The 27,843-nt window shown below is 32.3% G+C and overlaps 3 protein-coding genes across 3 annotated transcripts; 2 read left to right on the top strand and 1 right to left on the bottom strand.

Annotated features, from left to right (window-relative positions):
- Positions 1-1,633: 1,633 nt before the first annotated feature.
- LOC119666150 (exocyst complex component 7) lies at positions 1,634-9,055 on the top strand. Its single transcript, XM_038075433.1, has 10 exons — positions 1,634-1,697; positions 1,756-1,921; positions 1,987-2,504; positions 5,004-5,065; positions 5,385-5,673; positions 5,731-5,901; positions 5,956-6,244; positions 6,312-6,634; positions 6,698-6,831; positions 8,631-9,055. The coding sequence occupies exons 1-10, from the start codon at positions 1,665-1,667 to the stop codon at positions 8,731-8,733; spliced, it is 2,088 nt and encodes a 695-aa protein (XP_037931361.1). The 5' UTR covers positions 1,634-1,664; the 3' UTR covers positions 8,734-9,055.
- LOC119666153 (protein matrimony) lies at positions 2,788-3,458 on the top strand. The gene has a single exon (XM_038075435.1). It carries the CDS (start codon positions 2,875-2,877, stop codon positions 3,442-3,444), a length of 570 nt encoding a protein of 189 aa, XP_037931363.1. The 5' UTR covers positions 2,788-2,874; the 3' UTR covers positions 3,445-3,458.
- On the bottom strand, positions 9,052-27,563 carry LOC119666151 (agrin). The gene is made up of 6 exons (XM_038075434.1): positions 26,255-27,563; positions 10,938-11,296; positions 10,726-10,832; positions 10,140-10,658; positions 9,853-10,050; positions 9,052-9,782 (listed from the first exon to the last, which is right to left on the bottom strand). The coding sequence occupies exons 1-6, from the start codon at positions 26,373-26,375 to the stop codon at positions 9,245-9,247; spliced, it is 1,842 nt and encodes a 613-aa protein (XP_037931362.1). The 5' UTR covers positions 26,376-27,563; the 3' UTR covers positions 9,052-9,244.
- Between the last annotated feature and the right edge of the window lie 280 nt (positions 27,564-27,843).

Here is a 27,843-nt window from a genome sequence, read left to right as displayed (position 1 = left end):
TAACCTGTTTACATTAGGTCTGTTCCACGACATTAGATCTGTACTCGTAGGGCCATGTTATGCAGAGTGTCTCGGGCACGGCAATATTCGCTCTTTTGGGCTATGCCGAAAATGCATGTTATGCAGAGTGTCACATCAGTATTACCAATTTTGTATTTTACTACTTCTTGGTAGTACCTAAATTTAAAAGGAAATTTAGATATGCTTACTTTCAATTTGTTACCAAAAATAACTAGCAAAAAAACTCATAGAGGCTGTAATAATGTTAATTTATTATTATATTATCTTATAATAATTGTTAACAGTACTTAACAGTACTTTCGTCATTCTTTAAAATCGAAAAGTGTAATAATTATATTAATAGAGTTTTATAAAAAAGGCTGTATTGCTTATTGCCATTTTTTCTCCAAAACGTATTAGAATTGTAGTATTTTGCTCCTAAAAGGCGCAAATTTTAAAATTTATTAGTTAACAACACTGTTTTGCCTTATTGCCGGGGCACAAATACGCCGGCTCTCATACCGGAGTTCGAACGGCCATATTGTTTTTTCTCCCATTCTCAAATTTAAAATTTGCATTGGAAGCAACAACAATTGTACTTATGCCGTAACTCTGAGCAGCACTCTGTAAACACATGTGCATTTCACTTGAAAATTTTCGAGTAAATGAAAGCATCTGAGAGCGTAACATCTCTGTCGAAATTTGAAAATGCTACACTAACTTTACTCGCACAATTTATTTCAATTAAAATTTGTGTTAATGTGTGAATCAGCTGTTTTGATTTGAATTTAAATTTTTATGTTGTTTATTTGCGCGGCACTGGTGCTCCCACCAGACTTAACATAAAGCTGTTCCATAAAAAACAGTGTAAAGAGCGCAATTTGGCACTTTATTTGTGTTACGCTCTCAGTTTGTTCTTTACTTATGTTTTACTTAAGTTTTACTATGAGTTGCTCGTGGAACAGATCTATTATGAATTTTGTAGAAATTAGTTCCAAACGCAAGCGTTTACAATGGGTCTTTTTTTTTGTAAGCATATCTCAAAAAACCAACCTCTTATTTAAAAAAAAAACATAAAAAACAACACTTCTGGCTTATTTAGTCCAACCTTTTTAAAACCGCTTAACTAATAAGCAGCTCAAACCTTATAGTTGCCAAGACTTAAAATTCATCTATTATAAACGATTTTTGGAATATGTAGAAAATTTACACTTAACTGTCAAGAAATATTTGACAAATAACACTTAATTCTTTTAAATTTATCAATATTAAAACATACTCAATGCTTGAGAAAGCCTGAAAATACAAATTTCATTCACACCCATTATTATAAATAATTATTATTCATTCATTTTATTGCACTTATTTATTATTTTTGTTTCAAATATATATATTTTTTTAATAAATATTTTTTAAAGTTTGCACAATTGTATTACCAAATTTATCTAATATTTATATAATTTACTCTACTCAAAATTCAGGTAAATACCTACATTCGCATTGTAACAACTTTATAAGCGCAAAGAGTTTTAAATGAACTACTCTGATCTTAAGTAACTTTTACTCCGGTTACTTTTTTGTCACTAAAAATTTTGACAGTTTAGTACGTCACTAATCAGCTGTACGGTTTTATGTTTATTTACAAGATAGAAATATTTAAGAAAATGAATAATTTTTTGCACAATAAATTGGAAAAAGTAAATATAATACTTATTAAAATTAATTTTAAAATTATTTTCTAAATATTGCTAACAGGAAACGTCTAATCTGGCGCTGCTTAAAGATCGCGTGGATAAATACCATGATTTATCGACTCAGATGTCTGGAATTTTAACAATATTTGAGCAACGTTTAGGGAAACTTGAAAAAACTATATTGCCAGTCTACAATGAAACAGAACAGCTACAGAAACGTCAGCAAAGTAAATATATATAATTTATGACTTCAAATATACGCCCACTAAACGAACACATCTTGCACTTACAGATTTGGAATCAACTTTGGAGTGCTTGGAAACTGTATTAGCACACTACGATGTGTCACAAGAAGTATGTAATTTAATACATCAAGGCCCTATTGAAGGCAATATTACCGTGTTTCTTGAAGCACTTGGTAAACTGCGGGCAGCAATGGATTATTTTCTGCATCATAATTCGCAAAGTGTGGAATTGGAAAATGTTACAAGTTTGTTTAACACTGGCTGTGAGGGACTTAATAACCACTACCGACATTTGTTAAAAAAACATAGTGCACCACTGAAACCTGTTGATTTACTAGACCTTATTTATATTGAAGATGACTCATCAAGTGACGAATACACTTCGTTCCGTCAGTTGTCTCAGAGCACACGAGAAGAACTCTGTACCATATCTTTATGGTTGGAACAAAATTTGCGTAGGGAATATATCATAATTTACGCATCGGAGCGCGGAGATGTTGTGTTGCGGTCACTGCAAAACCTAAAAGATCATCAAAAAAGCAGCAGTTGGGGACACGAAGCCTTGGTAAGTTTTCTTAGTATTTTAATTTCTAAGATAATTGTTTTATATAAACTAAAAAGAAATAGTTAAGCAATTTAACAATTATAAATAAATAAATGTGAGCTTATATAAGGGTGTAGTAATAACACCCTGTTTCATAACGGCGTACGCTGGTTTCTTCTTCCTATTAGTTTTATTAGTTATATTTACCTTAACTGGTTTTAAATATTTCACTCTGTCATCATTAAATAGCCGTTATATGAAATGCATTTACCTTGTAGCCTCATGTTTTTGCTGCTTGGCGATCCCAACTTAGTTATGTGTTGATCGCTGTTTAGATTGAACGTAAAAGTTTAAAGTGTTCTTGTTTTGTTAAATATCAAAGTTTTTAAAAATGGAGGATTGTTGTACTCCAACTTGTGTACAACCGATGGAATTCAAGTTTAATTGTCCAGCTGCTAAATGTAGTGACTTGGATCAATTGCAGAGCAGTCGTCACCTTACAGTCAAAAACATTCAACAGCGTTGTTTCACGCCAAATCTAGACGGCTTCAAATCACCAGGCATGTCGCCTATTGATGATGCTATAATTCAAAGTGTAGAAAATCCTAACACTCCAATGCTGCATACTTCTTTAAATCCACTCGACCATTTGAAGTCAGTTAAATTCTCTTATAATGCTTCGTCAAGTTTTCATAAATATGATGATCCCGACAATAATTCTATACCCCAAATTGTTATTTCTGATACAAATTTGAACAACGTTTTAAATAATACACTTAATGTTGCGCTATTGCTAAAGAGTGTCGGCCTAGAGGAATATTCCGATAAATTTGAAAGCTGCGGTATTACTCTAGAACAATTTTTAAATATACAGAAAAAGGAATTGGATGCTATTGGCTTGAATTCTGATGAACATTGCAATATCATTATGGATTTCCTAACAAAACTGAGATCTAATTGAGCAATGCTGAACATCAATCGCGGTACCAAGTTCATATATTTATCTATGTATCTCTTTTAAGTTTTATTTATATGTATTTTTATTGAATTAAAATAAATGTAATTTTTATTTTTTTATTAAATTTTGTTTTTTCCTATCAATATCAATTATTTAATATCTAAGAAAGTTCTGTAAAAAACTTTGATTAACAGTTTTAAGTTTATTTAAAAAATCAACTGAAATAAAAGTTTATTTGTAATTAACCTCAATATATTCTATTGATACCATAATAGTTTTTGATATTCTAGGCTTCTAGTACTCCAATACTTCTATTGATATTTAATTTTCGCTATTTGTTAGATAGCCTAATAAAATCGGTTTTTAATTAGCGCGATTATTGTTTTTATGACATCTTTCTCTCAATTGAATTGAGCCTCTACAGATGTTTCAAAATTTTGTTGTTTGACAATTAGACGTTGATCAACGATTACACCAAGATGAAATCAATAATGGGCCTTTTTCTATCGTATAAAATGATGAGTTTTGCTATATTATAGTAGTAATTGTTGAGAGTCCAACGGAAGTAATGTGTGATATTTTCATAAACATAAACAAGTGTCCTAGTCACTCGTTTATATACTATTTAGTTACGGTATATAGTCTTAAACAAACTGAAATCACATGTTAAGCGACGCGTAAACGTGTTGTTATAATAACCCGTGGTGATCTATATAGCATATAACATTAAAATAAAAGAATTACATATACGAATACATAGGTTACGATATGCTTCGGTAAGGAAAATGTAAAATGGGAGGGAATGGTTTGATCACAAGAGTGGATTAAGGATGGGTTGAATTTTAATTGAAGTTAACCTGGGTGAAGGAGGAAAAACCTAGACACTTCAATCAGACGAAGCTTGAGATCTATTGAATCAAATTGGTGTGTGCATTTGGACAGGAAACCAAATGGACTGTGAGGGTACACGTTAGAAATTAACGCATTTATGCATGACAAGTACGTGTTTAGCACATAGCTATATCCTAACATTAAATTGGCAATGGCAAGCTCTTGCTGCGTGGTGAAGGTGTCCCAGGAGATATTAAACTGAGGCTTATTGAGAACTGTATTACTATGCAACTGTGATCTCGAAAGGAAACTGCATCTGTTGGAAGGGTAGTTAGTCCACGTTTGTATTCAATCTCACTGATGTTGACTCCATTGCAATAAGTGTCGATGTGGCGCTTGATCGTTGTAATTAACGTACGGTAGACCCATGATACGACTAGAAATGCCAATGAATATAACATTATTCTTATTAATACTTGTTTTAATCTATAAACAATTATGATAACTAATATTTGTATTTGCTTCCACGACTTTCTCACACTAACTGCCTCTTTCCTCATCATTGTGAAACGTAAAAGTCGTCAGATATATAAATTAATTATAAAACATTTACTATATACTAGCAACTATAAACTAGTAGTTCTAAACGAGTCATATATTTATAACTATTAATATACAAACTAAGAATTGAGTTAGTAATAAATGTTTATATATGTTTGCTATATTTTTAGAAACCTCGACATAGTGGTAGAAGTGAAGTGAAGAAAAATACTTCAGCTAGATTACAGCAAATGTAAGTAACTTTACGCAATATTTATTATATACTGAATCATAAGGTCTTCAGGCAAACATACTGCTAAGTTCTAATTCTTTATTGTAAGAAGAAAAATATCGTCATAATTTAAAACTCTTTTTTTTCTGAGAACAAAAGGAATATTTAATCTATAAAATCACTGTCGGGATCTTCTGCCAGACTAATCTGATTTTTTTCTATAACATGAGTATTTTAGAGAAACTTAATATTATTATTAGTATATATATAATATCAAAAATTAATGAATAAGAAGAAACACAAGAAAATATTTTAAAAAAGTATTGGTTATATTTTCCAGATTTGAAAAGAAAGCAAACAAATTATATCTTCGCGCTACACAAACAATTGAACAATCTACTGGATTTTCGATAAAGAAAGCTTCTTCACATTCTGATCACTTAACTTCAGAAGACTTTATGGATGGTGATCAAGAGCTTGATAAATACTTAGTTATGTTGCTTGGATTGCAGCGACTCTTGAACTGGGAACGAGCACTAATGAATGAAATAATACCAACCTCTAAACATGGCGAAGTATTCTCTAAGTTAGCTTACAATGCTATAGAATTAGTGGTTAAAGATGCGGAGGTAATATTCAATATAAAAATATAATGATTTTATAATTATTATTCGTAATATACTTAGGCAATTACAAATCGTATCTTACGTTGCATATCGCGCAAAGAGTGGACTTCAGCGCTTGGCATATTTTCAGCTCTTAAACGTGTTATACTATTACAACCCGATATGGAACGGACATATGACCCACAGCAGCGTGAACAGTTGAAAAAAGTGCGCAATAAGCTGCAGACTACAGTAAGTATGGTTATTTATTGTTAAATATATTTATCTTAACGATTCCTATACTAGGGTTCGAAAGCGTTAGAACACTTTTTAGAAGTTGTTAAATGCGAGTCCAGTACAAATATTGTCGGTATGAGTTCCACTTTAGGTTATGTTAATGTACCCAAAGATGCAACTGTGCATGAACTTACCTCCAACACAATTTGGTTTATTGAGCATCTTTACGAACATTTCGATGTTATCGGCTCCATATTGCAACAAGATGTTTTATACTCAACACAGCTGGATACAATTTTGATGAAAAAGTCATTGCAGGGTGAAGAGCGGAATAAGGCACTCTTAGCTATTTACATAAGTAATATTAATTATACAGATTGAGACAATATTATGTCAATTAATTATGTCAATTGTTTCTTATTTAGAAAAAGCTTTAGCGGAACTTAATCTTTCTATTATGAATAAATGTGAACAGTATAATGATCAAGCAACCAAACATTTATTCCGTCTTAATAATATTCACTACATACTCAAATCGCTGCAACAATCCAACTTAATTGATTTGGTTACACTTGCTGAGCCGGAGTGTGAACACAGTTATCTGGAAATGATAAGGGAGCTGAAGTTTTCTTACCAAAAAACATGGTCAAAAATGTTGGGTAGTATATCACCTATAGATGAGTTACCCAAACCGAGTCAGGGAAAAGTTAAAGATAAGGATCGCAGCATCCTGAAAGAACGTTTTTCTGTAAATATTTTTAATTTAAATGAGAAACATATTAATTTATTTAAAAACTTCTTATATTCGCAGACTTTTAACAAAGATTTTGAAGAAGCATGTAAAATCCAACGTGGTATTTCTATACCAGATGTTATACTACGTGAGGGTATTAAAAGAGATAACGCAGAACACATTCTGCCCAAATACAATCGTTTTTATGAATTGTAAGTAGTTCATCAAAATTGATTATGTTGTAAAATATGTATAATAAACACCATGTCATTAGATAAATTTCAGGGTCAGTTTTAGATTTAACAATTAAGCCAAGTATTTTTAAAGGGTTAGATAGTATGAACTTAAAGCACGTCTTAAGTCGCCACTTAAGTGTGTTTTGTAAAGTTAGTCCTAAGAGTTTAGATCGTTGTGCATTAAAATTTTGTTAATTAAACTTTTAAAATTATTTTTCAATCATCGATGTGTTAATAGTTTTTAAACTTTTTTAAAAACAGAATAACCATTACGTTTAATAATTACTTAAAATAAGTATAAACGTAGTTCTCTCTCTGAGAAATTACATACATAACTTATATGTTGCGAGAAAAGTCTTATTGACTTAATAGAATACATTTTAAGAATATCTTAGAAATGTGTTAATTTGCTAATTATTCACAAACAACATATAAAAATTAAGTACTTATGAGACCCATAATCATTTCGCCATCACAAGGCGAAACATAAGAAATCGATGGTATGGGGTATATAGAGTGTATATAAATTAAAAGATTAAAGAAAGATTATTGTTTGAATACGTAGTTTTAACCTTCCATTTCAAGCGTCCTGGTTTGTAATCGCCCTTTTCAGCGTCAAGTTGTTGCTGTAGTCTAATTCGTTGTTGATGTTATTGTACCCAAATGGGAAATCAAATACATAAGGGTTTTGCATTATACAGTAAGGGTGGATAGGGAAAGTAATGTGAAAATAAGAAGAAGTAGGCAAGAAGGGACACGTACAGATGTTAAATTTTACATAGGTTCAGGAAAAAGTATCTTGCCACCCCAACATAGTAGAGTCATGAAACAATGAGTATCAAATTTGTGTGTGTCATTTGTGCATGAAGAAGAGACATGAAGAGATATAGGCATGATTTTCTTTGTAGATCTATCCTCTGGGTTTCTGGCGGCAGTTGCAATCGGTACTTGATCGTCTGCGTTGATTCGGTCGCTATTGGAACCCTATAGTCCTATTGTGACATGACATTAGTACTTTCTCAAATACATCATTTCATTATTTAGGAGGTCTGTCATTTCTTTTTATTATTCCGACTATAGTCTGAAACTTCTTTTTCACCAAAATTTTACCTTACAAAACAAGCTAACACAGCTGTTTATTTGTTGAACTATACCACACTTACATGATGGAAAGAACTCATATTGATATACCATAGCCTATAGCGCATGATTTATTTAGATAGTGCTGCAAATGCGTACACCACTGATACCAAATATCTCCCAGAAAACTTTTGTCTTTAATCGTTGCTTTATCATTGCATATTAACGCCCATGCTACTATTTTACATAATAATGTACGTAGGATGCCGGACCTATTGAGTATAAGTTTTGTCGATTGAGGGAGAAAGAGAGAGAGAGAGAGAGAGAGAGAGAGAAATAACTCATCCCAGTTAACTACTGGGGTGTAGTAGCATCTGTTAGCAATTCGTCATCAGACCTTCAGCACCTCTTTGTCGTTTTTGTTTATAGAGTCGTCAATATAGATGAACTCCTTGAATTTTCCGATAAATCATGTTTTTGTTTGGTGTTTATTTTACGTTACTATGCGTAACTTTAGCTTTTATATTTTTCTAGAAAATTCTTAAGTAGGACTGAAATTTTATCAATTAGAGACCGGAGTATTAATATAATACCATTAATATAAACATACAATATACGATGTAATTTCCTTTATGTGCAAATATAAGTTTACTTTATTTTAGTTTTATTAAGTCTTATTAATTTCTTTATCTCAGGTATTCAAGCGTGCAATTCAGCAAAAATCCAGACAAGTATGTAAAATATAGACCGCATGAAATCAATGCTATGCTGAGCAAACTCTTTGATGATTCGGCTTAAAATACCAAAAATGGATTAAATTTATATTGGATTAATTTGTATTATCTTATCGCTAAGCTGTAAGAGGGTGACCGCCACGCAGGAATTTCGTATATTCCTTTTAATTTCAATTAGTAATTAAAATAAGATGTGTTTAATGAGCACAATTATGAAGTAATGTAAATATTTTAAAATTAAAACAATTTAAAAATTAATTTTTTATAATTAATACTATGTACTTTATTATGTTAATGGATTATATAGTGCTTAGAGCTTTAACATCCTTTTTATAATCATTCCGTCATAGCATGAAAAGTAAACACTTTTATAATAAATACAAAAAAGCACGAATAAATAATTTTATTAAATATCAATAAAAAGAAAGTATAAAAAATAGTTTGTAACAACTATAAATCAATAATAACTAAAGTTATGTGTGTATAAATATGTTCCACTTAAATCTAAAAGAATCATTCGTATAAATGCAATCATATTTGTAATTCGTAATAATTGATGTATCGCTAAAATATTTTTAGTATAAGTAGTTCGTTGATGGTGGTTCCGGTCGTCCACAAGCGCCGTAATATTCTATCTGCACTGTGCTGTTAGTTCGACAATTTTCAATGTCGAGGAAGCATTCATTTAGATATGTCATACTGTCCGTGCCACAGACTGGCTCAAATTCTCGTGGACATATTCTAGCACAGCCCTTAAATTGTAAAGCGCTAGTGCAGCGCTGTAGTGGCACTACGAAAATATGTTTTCCGCAATTTTCCTTCCGCATATGGCATTCAGATTTATAGAATTTATTATCTGAACCACAAACAAAGTTCGGTGGCTGAGCATCACAATTTGACTCACATTCTGCTGTTAAAGGACAATTTTTCAGAGAGACTGGAACAACGCGTGAACGGCAACTGCGACGTTTAAATTCGCACATTGATGGGAACGTGTTTCCATCTGAACCGCAAACGGGTCCACTTTTAAAGTCGTCCTTCGTGCAACTGCAGTTTTTCGTTGGGGTTTTAAGATCTGTGCATGGTCCAATATGCGCTAAGTTGACACCTCGTCTGCAGATAATATAAAGGCATTAACTTTTAAAAATTCATTAAAATGAAAAATATTAATAGCTAAACTTACAGGCATGTAGCATGAGCAAGTTCGCATTCATTGTTATAGGTTTTCGCATCTGTGCCACATAATTTGTCTTCACGATTCGATGAAAATATAGAACCAAACATGTTATTGAAATCTTTGCAAGGTGGCAGTTGTTTGCAGCGGCTCAACTTGGTTTTGCATTTATCCATACTTGTCTTCTGTATTGACTTGCGTTGAGGTCTGGTGCAGAAGAAGAGGAGAATATTAAATAAAAATAGCTTTATTAATTCAAAAAAGAAAAAGCATATAACAGATATAACATAACTTACCCACAATTCAGCATCTTCAACTCGCATAAAGATGAATATATATTACCATCGTTACCACAAACATATTGAGATGCTGAGTCGCCAGATTTCGGACATTCTGTTGGACAATTTTCAATTTGATTCCCGTTACGTTCTTGGGGCATACAAAATGAAAGTGGTACTTCGAATACATGTTTACCACAATTGGAAGAGCGCATTTTACATGGGCTGGCATACAAGCGTCCGTCTGAACCACACGTTGGTCTAGCCACACGCCAACAAGATTCTCTGCACATTCTAGTTGATTGACAATGTTTGCGACTTGTCTTCACTACACCCTGTCCACATGTCAGTAGCTTCATTTCGCATGTAGAGTTGTATACATTTCCATCTGAGGCACATATAGGTCCATCTTTTGGTGCGCTGTTGCAATCAACGGGGCAAGACTCACGTATAGCGCTTGTATTGCTACAAGGACCAACGTGTGAGATTGTTACTGCAGCTATGCCCACTCGACAAGATTGAACTCTTAACATACATCTAAATCAATCAACAAGAAAAGTTTAACACATATCAACTATAAATAGTTGCTTATCAACTAACTAACCTATTTAAATAAGTTCTGCCATCGGTACCACAAACTGGATCCTTTTCTGAGAGACAACGATGTTTACAATCGGAACCTTTAGCACGTTCACAACCATCAGTAATGGGCTTAAAATATAAAGTGACATTAAGTACAATAATATTAATGCGCATAAGATAAACAAGAATAAATCGACCACCATATAACCAAGGTCTTATTCTATACAGACATACCTTTATAGGACTCGCACCATTTCTAGAACAAGTTTTCTTTCTCATTTCGCAAAGATTCGCATAAATTAAACCATCTGACCCGCAAACTGGTTCAGCACCCACGGTAACGCTTGGTGGACAGGAACGCGGACAAGTGTTAGAAATGGCACGTTGTTGTCTGGGATCTTCATCGTGAGCGGAGTTTAAATTATCATTGTAAAGTAGAGCAGCTAAATTTTTAGCTTGGAGTGAAGCAGCTGATGGTTGTGTATAATCGCTTTGCTGAAACGTCTTGATCTGTGGATCCGTTCGACTGTAGCGTATCACTGCTGGCTGTACAGGCAATTTTATTATTTTTATGGGTGAATCAGTTACGGCACCTGCAAACATTTAAAAAAATTATAGGCACTGCTAATTTTTTTTTTAATAAAGCCGTTAATGTTTTGCATATTTTTAGGCTTAAGCGATAACGATATTCACTATTATGTTAGCATATCGATTTTTAAAAATATTTTTAGAAGCTTATTTTATTTTATAAATCTTGGGTCTGAATCGTATCCGATCTTAATATAAAACGAGATATGTATAAAGTGCGAAAATACACCAAAAAAAAAACTTACAAACAAGCCAATAAAGACCTTAAAAGGATTTCTTTAGAGCACAGGTACCAGTAATGACTGACGGGAATCTTCATAATGAGTAGGGTTTTAATTTTATGGTATATCAATAGCTGATCGTTTTTTAACTTGTAATGCAACTGGTGTTGTGTGTAATCGCTATAATGGAAGGTGATTTTATTATATCTATAAAATCTATGAACTGTCTATCTTGTTGGATAAAATAAATTTAAACAAAGGCATATATAACAACTAAATCCTGAAGTTGAATCCTGAGATTAAATAATAACAACTTGATGTCGTGATGACTTATGTCTTTGTCGGGTTTTCGTACATTTGTGTGTCAAGAAGTATAAAATAGTTTAGTAGAAATAACATTTTCTATCCGCAAAAAGTTTTTAATGTTATATCGTCTACTTTGATATAGGGCCATAATTTGTACAAGTTAATACTTTAATAAATATTGGTAATGTTTTGTGTATTTCACTATTCATAGTGAGTTTTTCCACTCCCCCTCCTCTCCCTGCGTAAATGAATTTAATTATATACATATAATATCTTATCATTATAATATTATAAAAACATACCATATATATTATGTATGTATGTGATTATTTCCTTCTAGTCGGACCATAGAGCTTTACTAATTTAAATCGAATTTTATTATGGAAATATGTTAAAATGTGGTTTGCACTGTTCTCCTCAAAGACATGGCCGACGCATTGGGTCATCTAAAAATTTGTGGATTTTACATTAGTGCTTGGCGAACAATATTGCTTTTTAGTCTTCTTAGAGTGTTCGCTATCTAAACCTAATTGTATTCCTAAGTTCGGCCAATAGACCCATATTAAGTAATCATGCTACTTATTATGATTTCAATAATTTTTGACAATAAGATGAGATATTTTTAAGAACCTGCTATGAGGCATTTTTTGAAATTAGGATTAATAAAATAGTGAATTGTATAAATGTTGCGCTAATATTTAAATTTTGGAATTATAATAATTAATGTTCCTGATGAACATATAATTTCCATCCCAAATTAATTGAAAAATTTTGTTTTTGTTTTTAGCTCGCTACATGATAAAAGATAATGAGTCGAATAAATTGGTTTATCAAGGATTTTTCCTTTTCTGATTATTATTACTATTAGGAGAGTAATAATTATATAGCATGGCTTGAAATATGTGCCCAAACTACTGATAAATCTTAAGATATTATTAAGTTTCGGATTCCAAACCTTATTGATTATGTAGAAAGCAAGATAAGATACTAGATTGACATTCAAATTTTTTAAATGGATGTAATATTGTACCAGAACCAATTTCAACTAGTCTAATATACTACATAGTTGATAGCCTCTAATTGGTATTATTAGGGACTCGAATGTATGTACGTATATAATCCTGTAGAAATAAGATTATATGTGTTTTGAAATGAAAGTATCTTTATAAATTTAAACTGGTAATTTTATGGAATAGGGTAAGTATTTGTATCTTTATGCTATGCTATTGTAGATTAAGCTTTAGTTCAACTGTAATTTTACAGAAGATGATCTGAAATTCATATTTTTAAGAATATTTTAACTTTGAAATGTTTTGCAGAAATGAATATTTCTTCTTATTTACCACAATTGTGCTGCACTTTTAAGTTTCTTCTTCTTCTATGTAGTTTTATTTCTTATGCTGTATTTGCTTATACAACTCTATTTATTTACCACTGTTATTTGAATGGAATCAAAGTATATATACGATTTAATTAAAGTGAAAATATTGCTTAATTTAATTAACTTTAAATTTATTTTCTACTACTACTTCTCGGGTTTTCTATGAGTATCTGGTCAGAGTATCTGGTCAGATATGAGTATCAATATATATGTGTATATTATTAAGTTCTTTGAGAAGATATATTCTAATAAAAAGTATTATTAATTTAAGTAAGTAATATACATACAAATTAAGTAAAAGTTTTCCCCACATTTATAATAAATGCTTAATTTATTTAATATTTTAATAGATTTGAATTTAGCTACCTGTGATAATATATCATTTTAATAATTATACTCATAATCACACAGGTAAAATTCTCTAAATATACTGTGAGGTACGTCTTGAGCGAATTTTAGACATTCTAAGCATCTTATTTGTAAAAAATCTAATACGCAAAAAATGTTTCCATTAAACATGAACTTATGAAATTCACATATATCATTTCTCTCTTCTAATGTACTTAGATTTATGCAAACCTCATTTTCTCATATCTTAGAATTCCGAGAACACCAGCGTGGAATACAATTAAGAGCTTAAACCTCAATAATATTTCAAAATATTCGCATCAAAAAACGCTGCGACTAACAACTAACAAAAGCCAAAAACACAAAGCAAATAAATAAAACGAGAAAATAATGATGTACTTTTACTTTCAAAAACTCAACCATACGTTGAGATACTTTTACTAAACAAACAAAATCAATGGCAAACGGCAAATGGCTAGAGATTCAATTTAAACATACAATCATTTGTAAACATAATAACAAATAATAATAGTGGTTATCATTATAATGAAATTAGATTTGAGCGTACGTTGTATGCAAATTTAATTAGATACATCGTTACAGATTCAGATACATTCATTATCGACGCCACTTCCAGCTGTCGACGCGATTAAATCGCCGAGATATTGTTAGTTTATGACTTAAACGCATGCCAGTTTCAGTTTGTGATGTGGAGTGGTGCCCCGAGTGGTGCTTCAAACGATGAATGATAGCACAGGCAGCTTTGTTGAATTTATGTAATTACATTTCCATATTTACATAAATTAATATACGAGTATCTGCGCTAGCCTCAGCCAACATAAGTCAGCCTAAGTCAGCATGGGCAAATAAACCTAATTTCAAACGCGAAGATACCTTTCCTTAGTCTTAAGCTAATGGTCAATTAGTGAACTGGGATGGCTGAATGCACTGTTTACATCGTCACAGCCTTCACAGCCGTCACAGCAATGTGGCATGTCGTGCAAATGCTGTACCATAAGTATGCCATGTACGCCATGTAAGCCATGTACGCCATGTAGTCCGTGTTAATTATCGAGGAGAAAGGTTTGAAAATGGAAAACCATTTGTTTGTCCATAAAAATACATTATAAAAATAAAAATAGAAAAACAGCTTAAGTTTAAATTTTCTACACTTTCTGAAGAAAAAAAGAACTTTTATGGCCACTAAATTTGTTCGACGTTTATTTTAATATTTATATTTATTTTTATGTAGCGACAAACTGTTTTCTGTGCATATTTTGTTAACACCCAGGAGGCTTTGTATCTGCGCTCAGTCGAATTAAATTCCATTTCTGGCAGAGTTTGCATAGGTATATGACAATAGATGCTACATGCTAGATTAATTTTATTGATGTTTTATTGTCGTGGAAAGTGAAAAGGGATAAATCGCGATTGTAGATAGTTTATACTTAACAAAAAGTTATAAAACGAATTTACACACTTGTGAACTATCTCTCAATCTTTGAGTTGAAAAGTAAAACTTCATCGCTTGAATATTTTAAAATGCGGTCAAATTTTTCCCAAAAACCAATTAAAACCGAAGAAATTGATTGACGATAACTGGATGAGAGAGCGTTAAATAAATATTCGTATGCACACACCATATAGTGTGTAATGTGCACAGTGCACACCCAATTATGTAGGAATGGTGTAGGAAGTTATAGCATTTTTTACTAAATCTGGCAGAGAGTTAATGAAGTACATCTTTATGTATTAAAATATTATATTTATTGGAGGAAAAGGCATACATAATACATAGTATTATTGCACATAAAATAAGATAGATCTCTTACCGAATCACAATACATATTAAAGTAAATTATGCAGCTTAGAAGAAATGATTTGTGACTTTTGTGTATTTGATGAAATTTAAAGATACTTTAATATATACGAGTATTATTTATAAATGTAAAGAAGTGTAAATCAATTTTTTCACAATTATGACTTGCAAAAGTAGGATACATTCTACAGTTACAGTATACTCTTTCCAGATGAATAGAATACGACATGAGTAGGCAATTCTAGTTAAATTCTTAAGTTTAAAACTATATATTTAGTAATTTATATATATACATATGAATCTTATCATATTAATTCGATAGAAACTTAGTCGACTTTTCCCATTGGAATGCAATTATCAACTGAAAAAAATTTGAAATTGCAGCTTAAATATATTCATAAGCACCATTTCTTCGATTTAGCGGTTGCACCTGAAAATGCATCTTGTATATAACTTAATGTAATCTATAAATATAACCTCCTTAAGCCTAGATCTAGTAAAGAACTAACTACAGAAAAAATTTAATATAAAGCAAAAGTATTTTCTTAAGTTTACCTCTCCATGTTGTATGATTCGTTCAATTTTTATAGACCGAAGCACTTTTTTAATGATATATTAATTGTAATACCTTACATCTAAATGCTATAAAAATATGTTAACAAATAAAGGAATTATATTTTTTGTCAAATATATATTCTATACGCATAGTTAGTTTGTATAAGAGCTAAGTACATTCAAATCTGAATCAATTAAACTCATTTTGTGTATCAAATGAAGTGCACATTTAGCATAAGTTTATCACAATTTTTATTAATAATTAATTAGATATCGCAGTTCTGATTATTAACTTTATACAGCATTTATTGTACATGGTAGTCTAATTTCGATAGTTTCAATCAATATTCAAGAACCATCTCTTGAACAAAGTCTATGTTGAAAATTTTATTCATCTATCGCAAAAACTTAAAAATTGTTTCAAGTGCAAGGAAACAATACTTTAATGTATACTTTTATGGGTCTAATGGTGGCTAATGATGTCTCATGCACTGTATTTCAAACATCACATTAAGCGTAGTATATCCTATTCCCATTACGTCTGTGGCAGACACATGAACTTAAAAAAAGAGGAGCAATCATCATCAAAGTGTTTTTTGAATATGTTCACACTATATCACTATACCAATGAAAGAGCTGTCTAATAAAACAATTAAAAAGTAATATATCAAAAATAATAATTAATATTTAAATTGCTTTTCTAAGGTAAAAAAGTAATATTGCCACAACACAGATATTATAAACCTAAACTAAAGCTTCACCCCAACAGTAAAGTGTAAGATGAGAAGATATTAAATCTTTATTGGGCACTGGCATATTAGATGAAACACGATTCCTTACTCAGAGCTAAATCTGCATACAAGTCAGAAGTCATTACAGGATAGATCACTTGCTTACATGTCTTCTAAGTACAGAAAACTGTCAGCAGCTGGTTGGTTAGGTAGTTGGTCCAGTGATTGAATACAGTGACAAAACGATAGACACTTTTCTGCATCACTTAACCAGCATATATTTGGCATTTTAATACCACTATCCTTACTTCAAACTCTTACAGATAAACTAGATTCATCATCATTGAATTTATATAGTTCAAGAAATCTTTTGTTCTTATTGACGACAATTTTGATAGACATGCAAGAAAGATGTTCCCTTAAAATCGGTTTCCTCTGTTAGCAAAAGCTGGGCATAGAAAATTTGTGATTATTTCCTCTTCGCCTATGTCTTCGCAACGTCTACAGAAAGTGGTGAACGGAAGATGTGTGTATCTGTATGTGATACACCAGTAGCATGAAAGAACTGCGTTTAACCTGGCAGTATGAACTAAGTCCTTGTTAATAAGTTCATATGACGTGATCTTATTGTAAGAAGATCAAGTCGACGGGCATGTTTTACATCTTGCTAGTGACTTCTACCAATTATTACATTCCTGCAGAGAGAAGAGAGAGTTGAATATTTAAAAAGTCTTTAGCGTAACATGTACCCCGGTGTACCTGAGGTATATCCTGCCCCAAGACATGATATACTGTTTTCTTTTTCATTCCCTTCAATGTTCCTATGACCTAAAACCCATAGAAGAATAATTTCCGTGAACTAATTTAATTCGCTGATCTCTTGCCTACATTCTCTTACAAGTTTTGATTCAATGAGGCGAGAATGGAATGCTCTAATTGGAGTTAATTGCTTGGCTATCAATTAAAATGGCATCGATCTCTGATATCTATCTTTTTCATCTATCCCTGATAAGATCTGCAATTCCTCGACGTACCTATTAGCACCTTATTTTGATACTTTTATTAGCTGTTTATTACAGGAAAAACAATTAAAAATAAATAAAACTAGTAGCAACAAGAAATATATTGATACAACTGTCACAAGTGTCATCGTAACTATATCATAGTTGTAATTGTACTTATTGTGGCACTAGATTCAACCTCGAGTGTAACTAAAATTCGGTGCAGAAAATAGTGCTGCGGCACAGCTAAAATTCTTCTCGCGCTTCAGCAATTTACAGCGGTAAATAATAGCTGCAGCACTCAATCTTTTTATAAGACTCATTCCTTCTGATTCTTTCTTTGGATTTACGATACCAGATACTTTTTAAAATTGTATTTTATCATTGTACTAATTATGTACTAATTTGGTCAACCCAATATAATGGGTTGGCTAATAAAAAGTTGTTCTCTTCGTCAATAGTAAATGATATCTTGAAATAGAAAAAATAAACAAGAAAATGAAAAATGAAAAATGAAAATCACTGTTAATATCCGATCAGGCCTAAACCGCAGTTAACATTTTCACTGAGCATTTGCATGTTTAATTAGCGAAATTAGTTCAGCTTTAAGGTAAACAAAAATAAATTTAAATTGCTAAGTAAAATTTTTAATGGCATTCATTTTAATATTTTCCATTATTTCTGTTTTTGTTCAGATATTAAAAAGTAATAACGGAAAATCTGCTTTGAGCCGAAAACCAGTCGAACCAGCCAATTTCGCTTTATAAGCGGCTCGACCCGTGCATCTCAAATGCTCACATTCCCACGACGATGATACGAATTTGAAGTTATCACCACCATTACAGGTATTAACTGAAAATTATGCTGAATTAGAAAAAGAAATTTTTAAAAACTGACAAAACTTTAACAACGAAACCGAGTCCCCCCACCGTCCCACCGCCCCATCGCCTGTGCCTGTGGCTTGCCGCTCGGCATTTCACTTCACGATTCAGCATTCAGTATTCAGTATTCAGCAACAAGAAATGTTAAATTTATACTTATTTGCTTAATTGTTATTTGGTTTATTTTAATTATGCTCTGCTAAACATGCTCACAACAAACGTGTTTTTCCCCGCACTAGAGGTGGTCTTAATGGTTATGATTCGCATGGCTCATACCTTGAAATTACTAGACTAGCTGTGCTACATTTGTGTCTGCATGCAACATTTGTTGCTCATAGCAGAGGCGAGCAGTTAGCAGTTGTACGTGCTAAACATGTTAGATGCTAAGATGCTGCGATGCTGATGCTGTTAGTGTTTTTATGCTCAGAATACGGATGCGAACGATTTTAGATATTTACTTTTTTCAAATTCATTGAAAATCGCAAGCGAAGTGTGCAGAAGAATTCCATTGAGACAAATAAAGACAGAATGCATTATCAGTCCATTAATGACAATGAATTTCCCAACGCACTGCAATTACATTCTTTTAGGATTGCTTGAATGAATTCAGAATTTTAATGAGTTTTCGTGCTTAGAAATTGAAATTCTTTTTATTTAAATGTTATTTCATTGGCTAAGTGCCACACATCTGACCTTGTGTAATAACATATACTGAGTTTTGTTTTCAAAAATTATCGTGATTAAATTACTTAAGTGCAGGTTTCATAATACAATTGTATAAAAAACAGATTCAAAAACACTTAGAACAAAATATGGAATTAGAATCAAAATATACTACGTAACTAGGTTTGCAGTGAGTCTTTGGATCTTTGGATTAGATGGAATATCTCTTATAAGTGGTAGTTAGGTGCATCTATTGGTTTATTTTCTGCATATAATTTTTGAACTATAACTCTCAGGAATTGTACACTGTCAGATTTGAACTGTGGACCCTTATGTTAACACACGCAACCAACGTAAATACAATTTGTGTTATTCAAAGTTAGAATTTTTCCGGCACTGCAACTGTAATGTTGAGAATAGAAGACATTCATATGTTATGTCCTTTGGGCATTTCTGAATATTACACGGAAACAGATCAAAGCCGAACAGATCATATGCAATTCGTTTTGATAGAGTATTAATAGTACTTCTACTGATAGCTAATAAATTCATATGTAGCCTTATAAGATCAACAGAAGGCATCATTTTATACAAAACAACTCTACTATTTTAATCAGAAAGATTAAAATAGTGATTATGATAGACTTTGAAATTATTACAAATAAGATCGATTCATCAATTAATATCGTCAATAGGTCGCTAAACTCAAATACTAGACTTAATCATAGATCTTAAAGCCAAATTCCATCATCAGACACCTATTGTAATTTGTAATTTATGATATCTTTAATTAGAAATCCTTGCATGCCATGTATGAAGAAGGGACAGAAAAAATAGAACAATTGCACGGAGCACCAAAATTTTCCCAAATATATGTATGTTATTACTTATTATCAATTATATATCAAATTGACTTGAAAATTTGAATTTAAGAAAGAATTTACAACAACAAATATTGTTTTCGAATAGAATAAGAATAGGGAAGAAATTACAAATTCACAAAATTTTTTTAATCAAATGAATAATTTGGCTGATCAGAAAGATAAATATCCGTTATAAATGATTTTCGAGAATATCTATTAGTTAAATTTTCAATATATAATTTTTGTATTGCAAGTATCAGGAATTAAACGCTGTCAAAATGGACCATCGATCCACGTTTAAACATACAGTGGCAATTTACATTAATTTCACTATTACACTTAATGTGTTATTAATTAGAGTTAACGCATAAACCACAGCTATACAACTTAACTTAATCATTATTGAGTGAATTATTGTTTTTTTTTTATTTAGGACATACAATTCAAACTCTGGAAATAAAATATATTTCTAATATTTTAGGTTTACTTATTATAAAAAATTTAGAAAATATAGAAAAAAAGGACTTTCAAGTATTATCTCCTTTGAGTTAAATTTCTTAATTTCAATATTAGTCCATTCTTCTTGTGAGTTTCGGCGGTTTAAATATCATATCTGTGATATATTATTATATATAACTATAATAATATTAGCAAGTAAATTTAACTAACTAAATAATAATATTAATATTATTATACGCAAATTGTTAAGCTCTTTGAAAAGTAGTAAGCGAAATATTGGAGATCTTGGAGATCTTATGAATCGTACATATGTACCGTATATGCATGGTCTCTCTATTGAAAAATATTTATTTTTCTCAGTAAACTGCTATTTCTAGTTTTTGAAATCATACTCTTCAATGATTAAATTGTTTATATATTATATACATTGTGACCGAAAGGTTTTCGGAGGTTCTCATTTAAAATTCGCGCGCTGTATATTTTTCGATATTTTAAGTTTATGTAGTTTGGCAGCACTGTCCTTAATTACTATGCCAAAAATGAGCGCGATCTGTCGGACAGTTCGTTTACGGCAGCTGTTGAAACCAGTTCACCTCAGTAGTGCGTTGCGAAAAAAACAATGGAAAAAAATATTGAACAAAGAGTTTGCATCAAATTTTGTTTTTCGAACGAAATTTCGTGTGCAGAATCGTTGCGAATGCTACAAAAGGCTTATGGGGAATCAGTTTTATCGAAAACTCAAGTTTATGAGTGGTACAAAGCCTTTCAGGACTGTCGTACGACCGTCGAAGACATGCCGCGTTCTGGACGACCTTCGACCTCTACCACCGACGAAAACATTGAAAAGGCAAAGGAAATCGTGTTCAAAAATCCTCATGTGAGTGTTAGAGAGATAGCACGAGAGCTAGGCATCGGTCGTGAGATGGCTCGTTTGATTTTGGTGGACAATTTGTGTATGCGACGTGTCAACGCCCGGCTTGTTCCGATTCACCTCAATTTGTTCAACATTATCAACGATTTTAAGGCCAAACATTCAATAAATACCATCGAACAGCCACCGTATTCACCTGATCTTGCACCGTGTGACTTTTTCCTGTTTCCCAACCTCAAATTACCACTCAGAGGAACGCGTTTTGAATCCATAGAAGACGTAAAACAGAATTCGCAGAGGGAACTCAAAGCCATACCGGAAAGCGCCTATAAAAAATGTTTTGATGATTGGAAGAAACGTTGGCATTTGTGTATCGCTTCTAATGGAGCATATTTTGAAGGAGATAAAATAAATATTGATGAAGATTAAGAATTTTGCGTTTTATTTATTTATGACCGGAAACTTTTCGGTCACAATGTATGTTAGTTGTTCACTGTGTTTTTGGTAATCGGTAATACAATATTATGTCGCATACACGAACATAATATATACCTTACTTTATTAATAGCATAAAGTCTTCGGAATCTCACAAAATGTACAAAAGTACAAAATGTACTCTCCGGACAGTAGTCATACTGTATACATTAAGACTGAAAAGTTTTCGGAAATTCTCATTTAAAATTCGCGCGCTGTATATTTTTCGATATTTTAAGTTTATGTAGTTTGGCAGCACTGTCCTTAATTACTATGCCAAAAATGAGCTCGATCTGTCAGACAGTTCGTTTACGGCAGCTGTTGAAACCAGTTCACCTCAGTAGTGCGTTGCGAAATGTCTTCGACGGTCGTACGACCGTCCTGGAAGGCTTTGTACCACTCATAAACTTGAGTTTTCGATAAAACTGATTCCCCATAAGCCTTTTGTAGCATTCGCAACGATTCTGCACACGAAATTTCGTTCGAAACACAAAATTTGATGCAAACTCTTTGTTCAATATTTTTTTCCATTGTTTTTTTCGCAACGCCCTACTGAGGTGAACTGGTTTCAACAGCTGCCGTAAACGAACTGTCTGACAGATCGCGCTCATTTTTGGCATAGTAATTAAGGACAGTGCTGCCAAACTACATAAACTTAAAATATCGAAAAATATACAGCGCGCGAATTTTAAATGAGAATTTCCGAAAACTTTTCGGTCTTAATGTATATACTTAACCCTATCATCTCATTTATCTATTGATGGAACATTACCCCACACAATTGAATTCCAAACTAATGTAAATTAAATAAAAAGACATACTAATTGTGCCCAGATATAACTATCACTAGACCTTTAAAATTCTCAAAAATTCTGACAATTAGTATGTCTTTTTATTTAATTTACATTAGTTTGGAATTCAATTGTGTGGGGTAATGTTCCATCAATAGATAAATGAGATGATAGGGTTAAGTATATATACAGTATGACTACTGTCCGGAGAGTACATTTTGTACTTTTGTACATTTTGTGAGATTCCGAAGACTTTATGCTATTAATAAAGTAAGGTATATATTATGTTCGTGTATGCGACATAATATTGTATTACCGATTACCAAAAACACAGTGCATTTTGTGAGATTCCGAAGACTTTATGCTATTAATAAAGTAAGGTATATATTATGTTCGTGTATGCGACATAATATTGTATTACCGATTACCAAAAACACAGTGGATTCTTTGGAGCTGCAATTTCAGCCCAATACTGATAGTGACTATAATTCTCTGGTAGAAGAAAATATTGCCGAAGAGGCTGCTAATCTTAGGAACCTGATGTCAGATGAAAGCATCTCACAGTGTTCCAGAGATGAGATTAAATGTATTATTTCGAGTCTAAAGACCAGATCAGCACCCGGATATGATAATATCAGTAACAAATGCCTACGTAATCTTCCAGAAGATGCAATCCAATGCATTGTTAACATCATCAATTGCATGCTTAGGCTTGGCGAATTTCCAAAGGCCTGGAAGTTGGCCTCAGTCGTAGTGTTTCCTAAACCGGACAAGAATCCTTCATTTCCGCAGAACTGGCGTCCTATCAGTCTGCTCCCAACTATGGGGAAATTGGCAGAACGAGTAATCCTGACTAGGCTTAAAACAGCGGTAAATGCCCTAAATATTCTTCCTGACGAACAATTCGGGTTTAGGGATAATCTCTCCACGGAACTACAACTAGCCAGAACTGCGCAGCTGATACAAACCGCTCTAAGTAAACGGGAGTCAACCGGGATGATTATATTTGACATAGCCAAAGCTTTTGACAAGGTCTGGCATGATGGTCTAATAGTCAAATTAGCCCGTTTTGGGATCCCTAGTGGTTTGACTAAAATCATTGGTAGCTTCCTGCAAGAAAGGTCCTTCCGTACTAAAATTAATAGCACTCTTTCGTCCGCCCGATCAATTGTAGCAGGTGTACCTCAAGGGTCGCCTTTGTCTCCCACATTGTTTAATGTATACACGGCAGACATCCCCACCTTAAGTCCCACATCAATGGCGCTTTACGCAGACGACACATGCTTGATCTACTCGGATCGGGATGCCATAAATGTAAGCAACACGTTACAGGGAAATATAGACCTTATGGTGGAATACTTCCAAAAATGGAAGATTAAAATTAATAATGACAAAACCAAGGCTATATTTATAACTCGAAAAAGAAGACAGCATCCTCCAAGAGTGAGCGTTTGCGACACGGAGATACGGTGGGAGGATAATATAAAATATCTGGGGGTCACTTTTGACAAACGGTTCAATTGGCTTAAACATTTGAAATACAAACGGAATAGCTGCTCTAAGATTCTACATTTATTAAAGCCGCTATTTAATAATTATCACTTCAACTTTAAAAACAGAAAGTTACTTTATACGCAAGTAATTAGACCTGCTCTTCTGTACGGATGTGTTACATATAGCAAAGCCTCAAATACCACCTTAAAGCAATTACAGATAGCTCAAAACCTGGCCTTAAGAAAACTGTTTAAGATTCCATGGTACATTAGATCAACGGACATACATAGAGATCTTAGGATTGACTCAGTGAAAAAATATATCAGAGACAGAGCTTTAAAATTATTCACTAAAGTTGATACGCTACTTAACCCTGCCATAACAATCCTCAAGTCCACTTCTGGACTCTCAGGAAGATATGCTGATTTAAGGTCCGTCATCAATTAAAAGACAAATAAATGATATGATTTTTTAGCCTAGTTAAAGCCTAGTGTGGGGTAGTGATAAACCCCCCAGCCATTATAGAGTAAAAGTGCGTAATAGCACTAACTCAAGAAGAAGAAGAAGAAGATATGTTAGTTGTCATATCGAGAAAAATAAATAATTTTATGTCAAAAATAAATTCCAAAATAATTTTTAAAAAATTTGCTTGCTAACATTGTTAAAAAAGTACTCAGACAGATTTATTTGTAAGTCTATATTCTTTATAAAGAGAGTTAGCGATTTCATAATATGTGACGGATATTCACGTCCATGTCAGCTGTAGTGATCTAGTAACCCTTTTTTAACAATGAATAACTTCAACGCTTTTTATTTTATATAAGAAACTTGGACTTGTTTTTGGTTCTAACGGAGTATTTAAAATCCGTTTAAAAGCGGTAACTTATATTAACTTATAATGGTAATTAAATCAAATTTAATGTAGGTAAATGTAATATCAATGTACAATTTAAATTGAAGGATGACAAGCCGTATTTATTATTATAGTGACCTTTGCCATCCCATAAGAGATGTAGGGCTTAAATCCATTTTGAACATTTATAGAAACGTAAGATCATTTGAATGAGGGTGCTTAAATTTCAATACTTAAGTTAAACTTACGTTATCAATTTTGCTGATTTAATTCATACTTAAGTCAATTTTGAGACTTCCATTACGACTGTAAAATCGACTTTTAATATGAAGATATGAATTTTATATTATTCATACTTAGGCCAGTTTTGAGACTTAAGTTACGACTTTAAAATCGGTACTTGATATCCTTTAGAAGCCATATTAGTAGTATATACGTTTAGTTGCGCATACGCTGGACAAACCAGATGCAAAGTTTTATTATTATTATTGAGAAAAGGGATAGCGGAATGCGATCTAAAAGATCTATTGTGTCCCTTAGAGGCTTTTCTGAACAGTAGTGAAGTATAACAACTAAAATTCATTTTATATTATTTTAATTAATTGAATTTTTGGCTGACCATACAGATATTTCGAGTATTGCCAAATACCCATCATCAGTGGTCTTTTTGAGACTGCAAGTACCAGGAATCGAACTCGTGTCCTGTCAAAATTTTAAGCTCAGAGTCAGAGTTTAATGAAAGACAGTATAGAGCCTATCTTTTATAGTCTTGAATACTTATGATCCATAAAATACTCTCCTAAGAGTTGCTTACGCTTATGCGGATGATGTTTATATATAATACGAGTATATAAACACAAAGACACAATTTAAAGTATACTCATTGACCTTTTTATATCCAGAATATATATCAAGAATATGCAAACTATATACAGAGATGCTTGACATTGATTTGAGACACTTTTACAATAAAGTTTCTGTACTATTTGTGTATGCGTCCACACTAATAATATTGTGTGTGTGACCTATATATGTAGCATATGTACACATATCCAGCTAAGTCACGCCAGTGGTCACCATGACTGATTAAGCTCTTAATTTCTTGCACATTTTTGTACCAGTTTAAAATGTTCAAATTATTTTTGTTTACAGTTTTTTTTTTTTTTGGTTTTGCGTGTAATTCGTTTTGCAATTTTTTGTTTTGGATTGTATTTCATTTTTTTTTTTTTTATTTTTTTGTCGGAAAACTTACCTTGAGTACATGCGATTTGATTTGAAGCCAGCTGCAAAAATGCCACTAGACAGACCGAGCTGAAGAACAACTGCTTCACGTAAAACGTTTGTAAAATGAAGCATTTAATTGCTTGGAACATTTTCACTGCACTTTCCGTGTACGCTTTCGCTCGTTAACAATTGAAGATATTGTGGCGCACAGAGTCACGAAGAAAGTTTTTGCCGTCGCATAGGTAGTTACATATATGTAAGTAAATTTGTAAATTTGTACAATTTTACGTTTGTCCGTTTGTCCGTTTGCCCGTTCGCTTATATGCTTGTATGCTGTAGTGCTGATATATGTTGGAGATATGTTCAGATATGTTGCTACGTTCCTGTGCTTCTGCTTCTACCTCTCTGCCTCCAGCTCTGCCTCTGCTTGTACTTATGTTTAATTGTATTTTTACTTAATTTTCGGTTTTGTGGCTAGCGCGCAACACAATAAAAAGTGTAAAGAAAATTTTTTTATTAGAAAGATTAATTTTTTTCTTATATTTTTATTTCTGTTATTACTATTTATTATTATTATTTTTATTTTTATTATAATTATTTTCTTTTTTACGTTTTCTTGAAAACACTTGAATTTAACGGCCCTACAAAACCGTTGTGCAGTAACAGCAATTGAAGCTGGAAACGACGATGCTGTGAGCTTATGTTAGGCACTGTTGTTGTTGTTACTGTGGTGTTATGCGACTGTCAGAATGATTTTGTTGTGTGTGTTCCGTGTGTGCTTGAATTGTGTTTTGTGTTATATGCGTCGAGTATGTTCATTCACTTATGGAATTTAACTCTCAGTTGACCTCACAATTAAATCTGAATTTAATTTGAATTTGAATTCGAATTTGATTTTTGCACCAATTTTTCATTTATTTTATTTAACAGCGACGAAAATACGAAAAGCGATTGAACGATTATTAATGTAAGTTTTTAAATTTCATTTTAATTTAGTTCATTATTGGTTGTTTATTGAATAAGAATAAAAAGCAATGTTTTGTTGTTATTTTTTTTTTATGAATTTTGTGCACTACTTTATTAAAGTTCACGAGTAACACAACGGGCCACACTTCAGTTCTATCTGCGCACTCAATTATACTTAAAGCTGAAGCTGAAGCTGAAAACGATGAAAGATGGGAAGTTGATATATGATGAAATGTGTGATCGGTCGATCTCACTAACTAACGTCTGTTGGATGCGTTCAATCTTAATATGCGCTGCGCGTGCATATGCCACAATCGCTCCAAGCAACAATGAGAAGCCGTTGCTGCTGTTCTTACTGTCGGTCGGTCTGATATGCTTTATGCTTTTGTGTTGCTCCAAAAAATCTTATTATTTTGTATTTTTTTGGCGTTATTATTTCTTTCAGATTTTTTTATATAATTTATATTTATTTTTTGTATTTAATATTTAATACTCCTATGAAAAATGTATGAAAAATGTATGTTTCCACTGTTGCGGTTGCGTTCTTGTACCGTTGCCGTTGCCGATGCCGTTTTATTTTTCAGTAGCACGAAGAGAAAGGTTTGAAGCGCAAATGCAGAATGAGTCTCCATTTGGCAAGGCTTACAAATT

This window comes from Teleopsis dalmanni, chromosome 1 (assembly GCF_002237135.1).
Source record: "Teleopsis dalmanni isolate 2A chromosome 1, ASM223713v2, whole genome shotgun sequence".
In the NCBI taxonomy this organism is placed as follows: domain Eukaryota; kingdom Metazoa; phylum Arthropoda; class Insecta; order Diptera; family Diopsidae; genus Teleopsis; species Teleopsis dalmanni.
This window is presented reverse-complemented; position numbering and strand designations above follow the sequence as displayed.

What these genes read in the sequence shown, in the direction of transcription:
- LOC119666150 (XM_038075433.1), top strand. Translation starts at nt 1,665, where the DNA reads ATGAATAATTTTTTGCACAATAAATTGGAAAAA. An exon ending in GCTACAGAAACGTCAGCAAA is followed by an intron (nt 1,922 to 1,986) that starts GTAAATATATAT and finishes TTGCACTTACAG; the next exon opens with ATTTGGAATCAACTTTGGAG. An exon ending in GCAATAAGCTGCAGACTACA is followed by an intron (nt 5,902 to 5,955) that starts GTAAGTATGGTT and finishes TTCCTATACTAG; the next exon opens with GGTTCGAAAGCGTTAGAACA.
- LOC119666151 (XM_038075434.1), bottom strand. Translation starts at nt 26,375, where the DNA reads ATGTTCCAAGCAATTAAATGCTTCATTTTACAAACGTTTTACGTGAAG. An exon ending in TCAAATCGCATGTACTCAAG is followed by an intron (nt 11,297 to 26,254) that starts GTAAGTTTTCCG and finishes AAATGTTTGCAG; the next exon opens with GTGCCGTAACTGATTCACCC. An exon ending in CTTGCTCATGCTACATGCCT is followed by an intron (nt 9,783 to 9,852) that starts GTAAGTTTAGCT and finishes TATTATCTGCAG; the next exon opens with ACGAGGTGTCAACTTAGCGC.
- LOC119666153 (XM_038075435.1), top strand. Translation starts at nt 2,875, where the DNA reads ATGGAGGATTGTTGTACTCCAACTTGTGTACAACCGATGGAATTCAAG.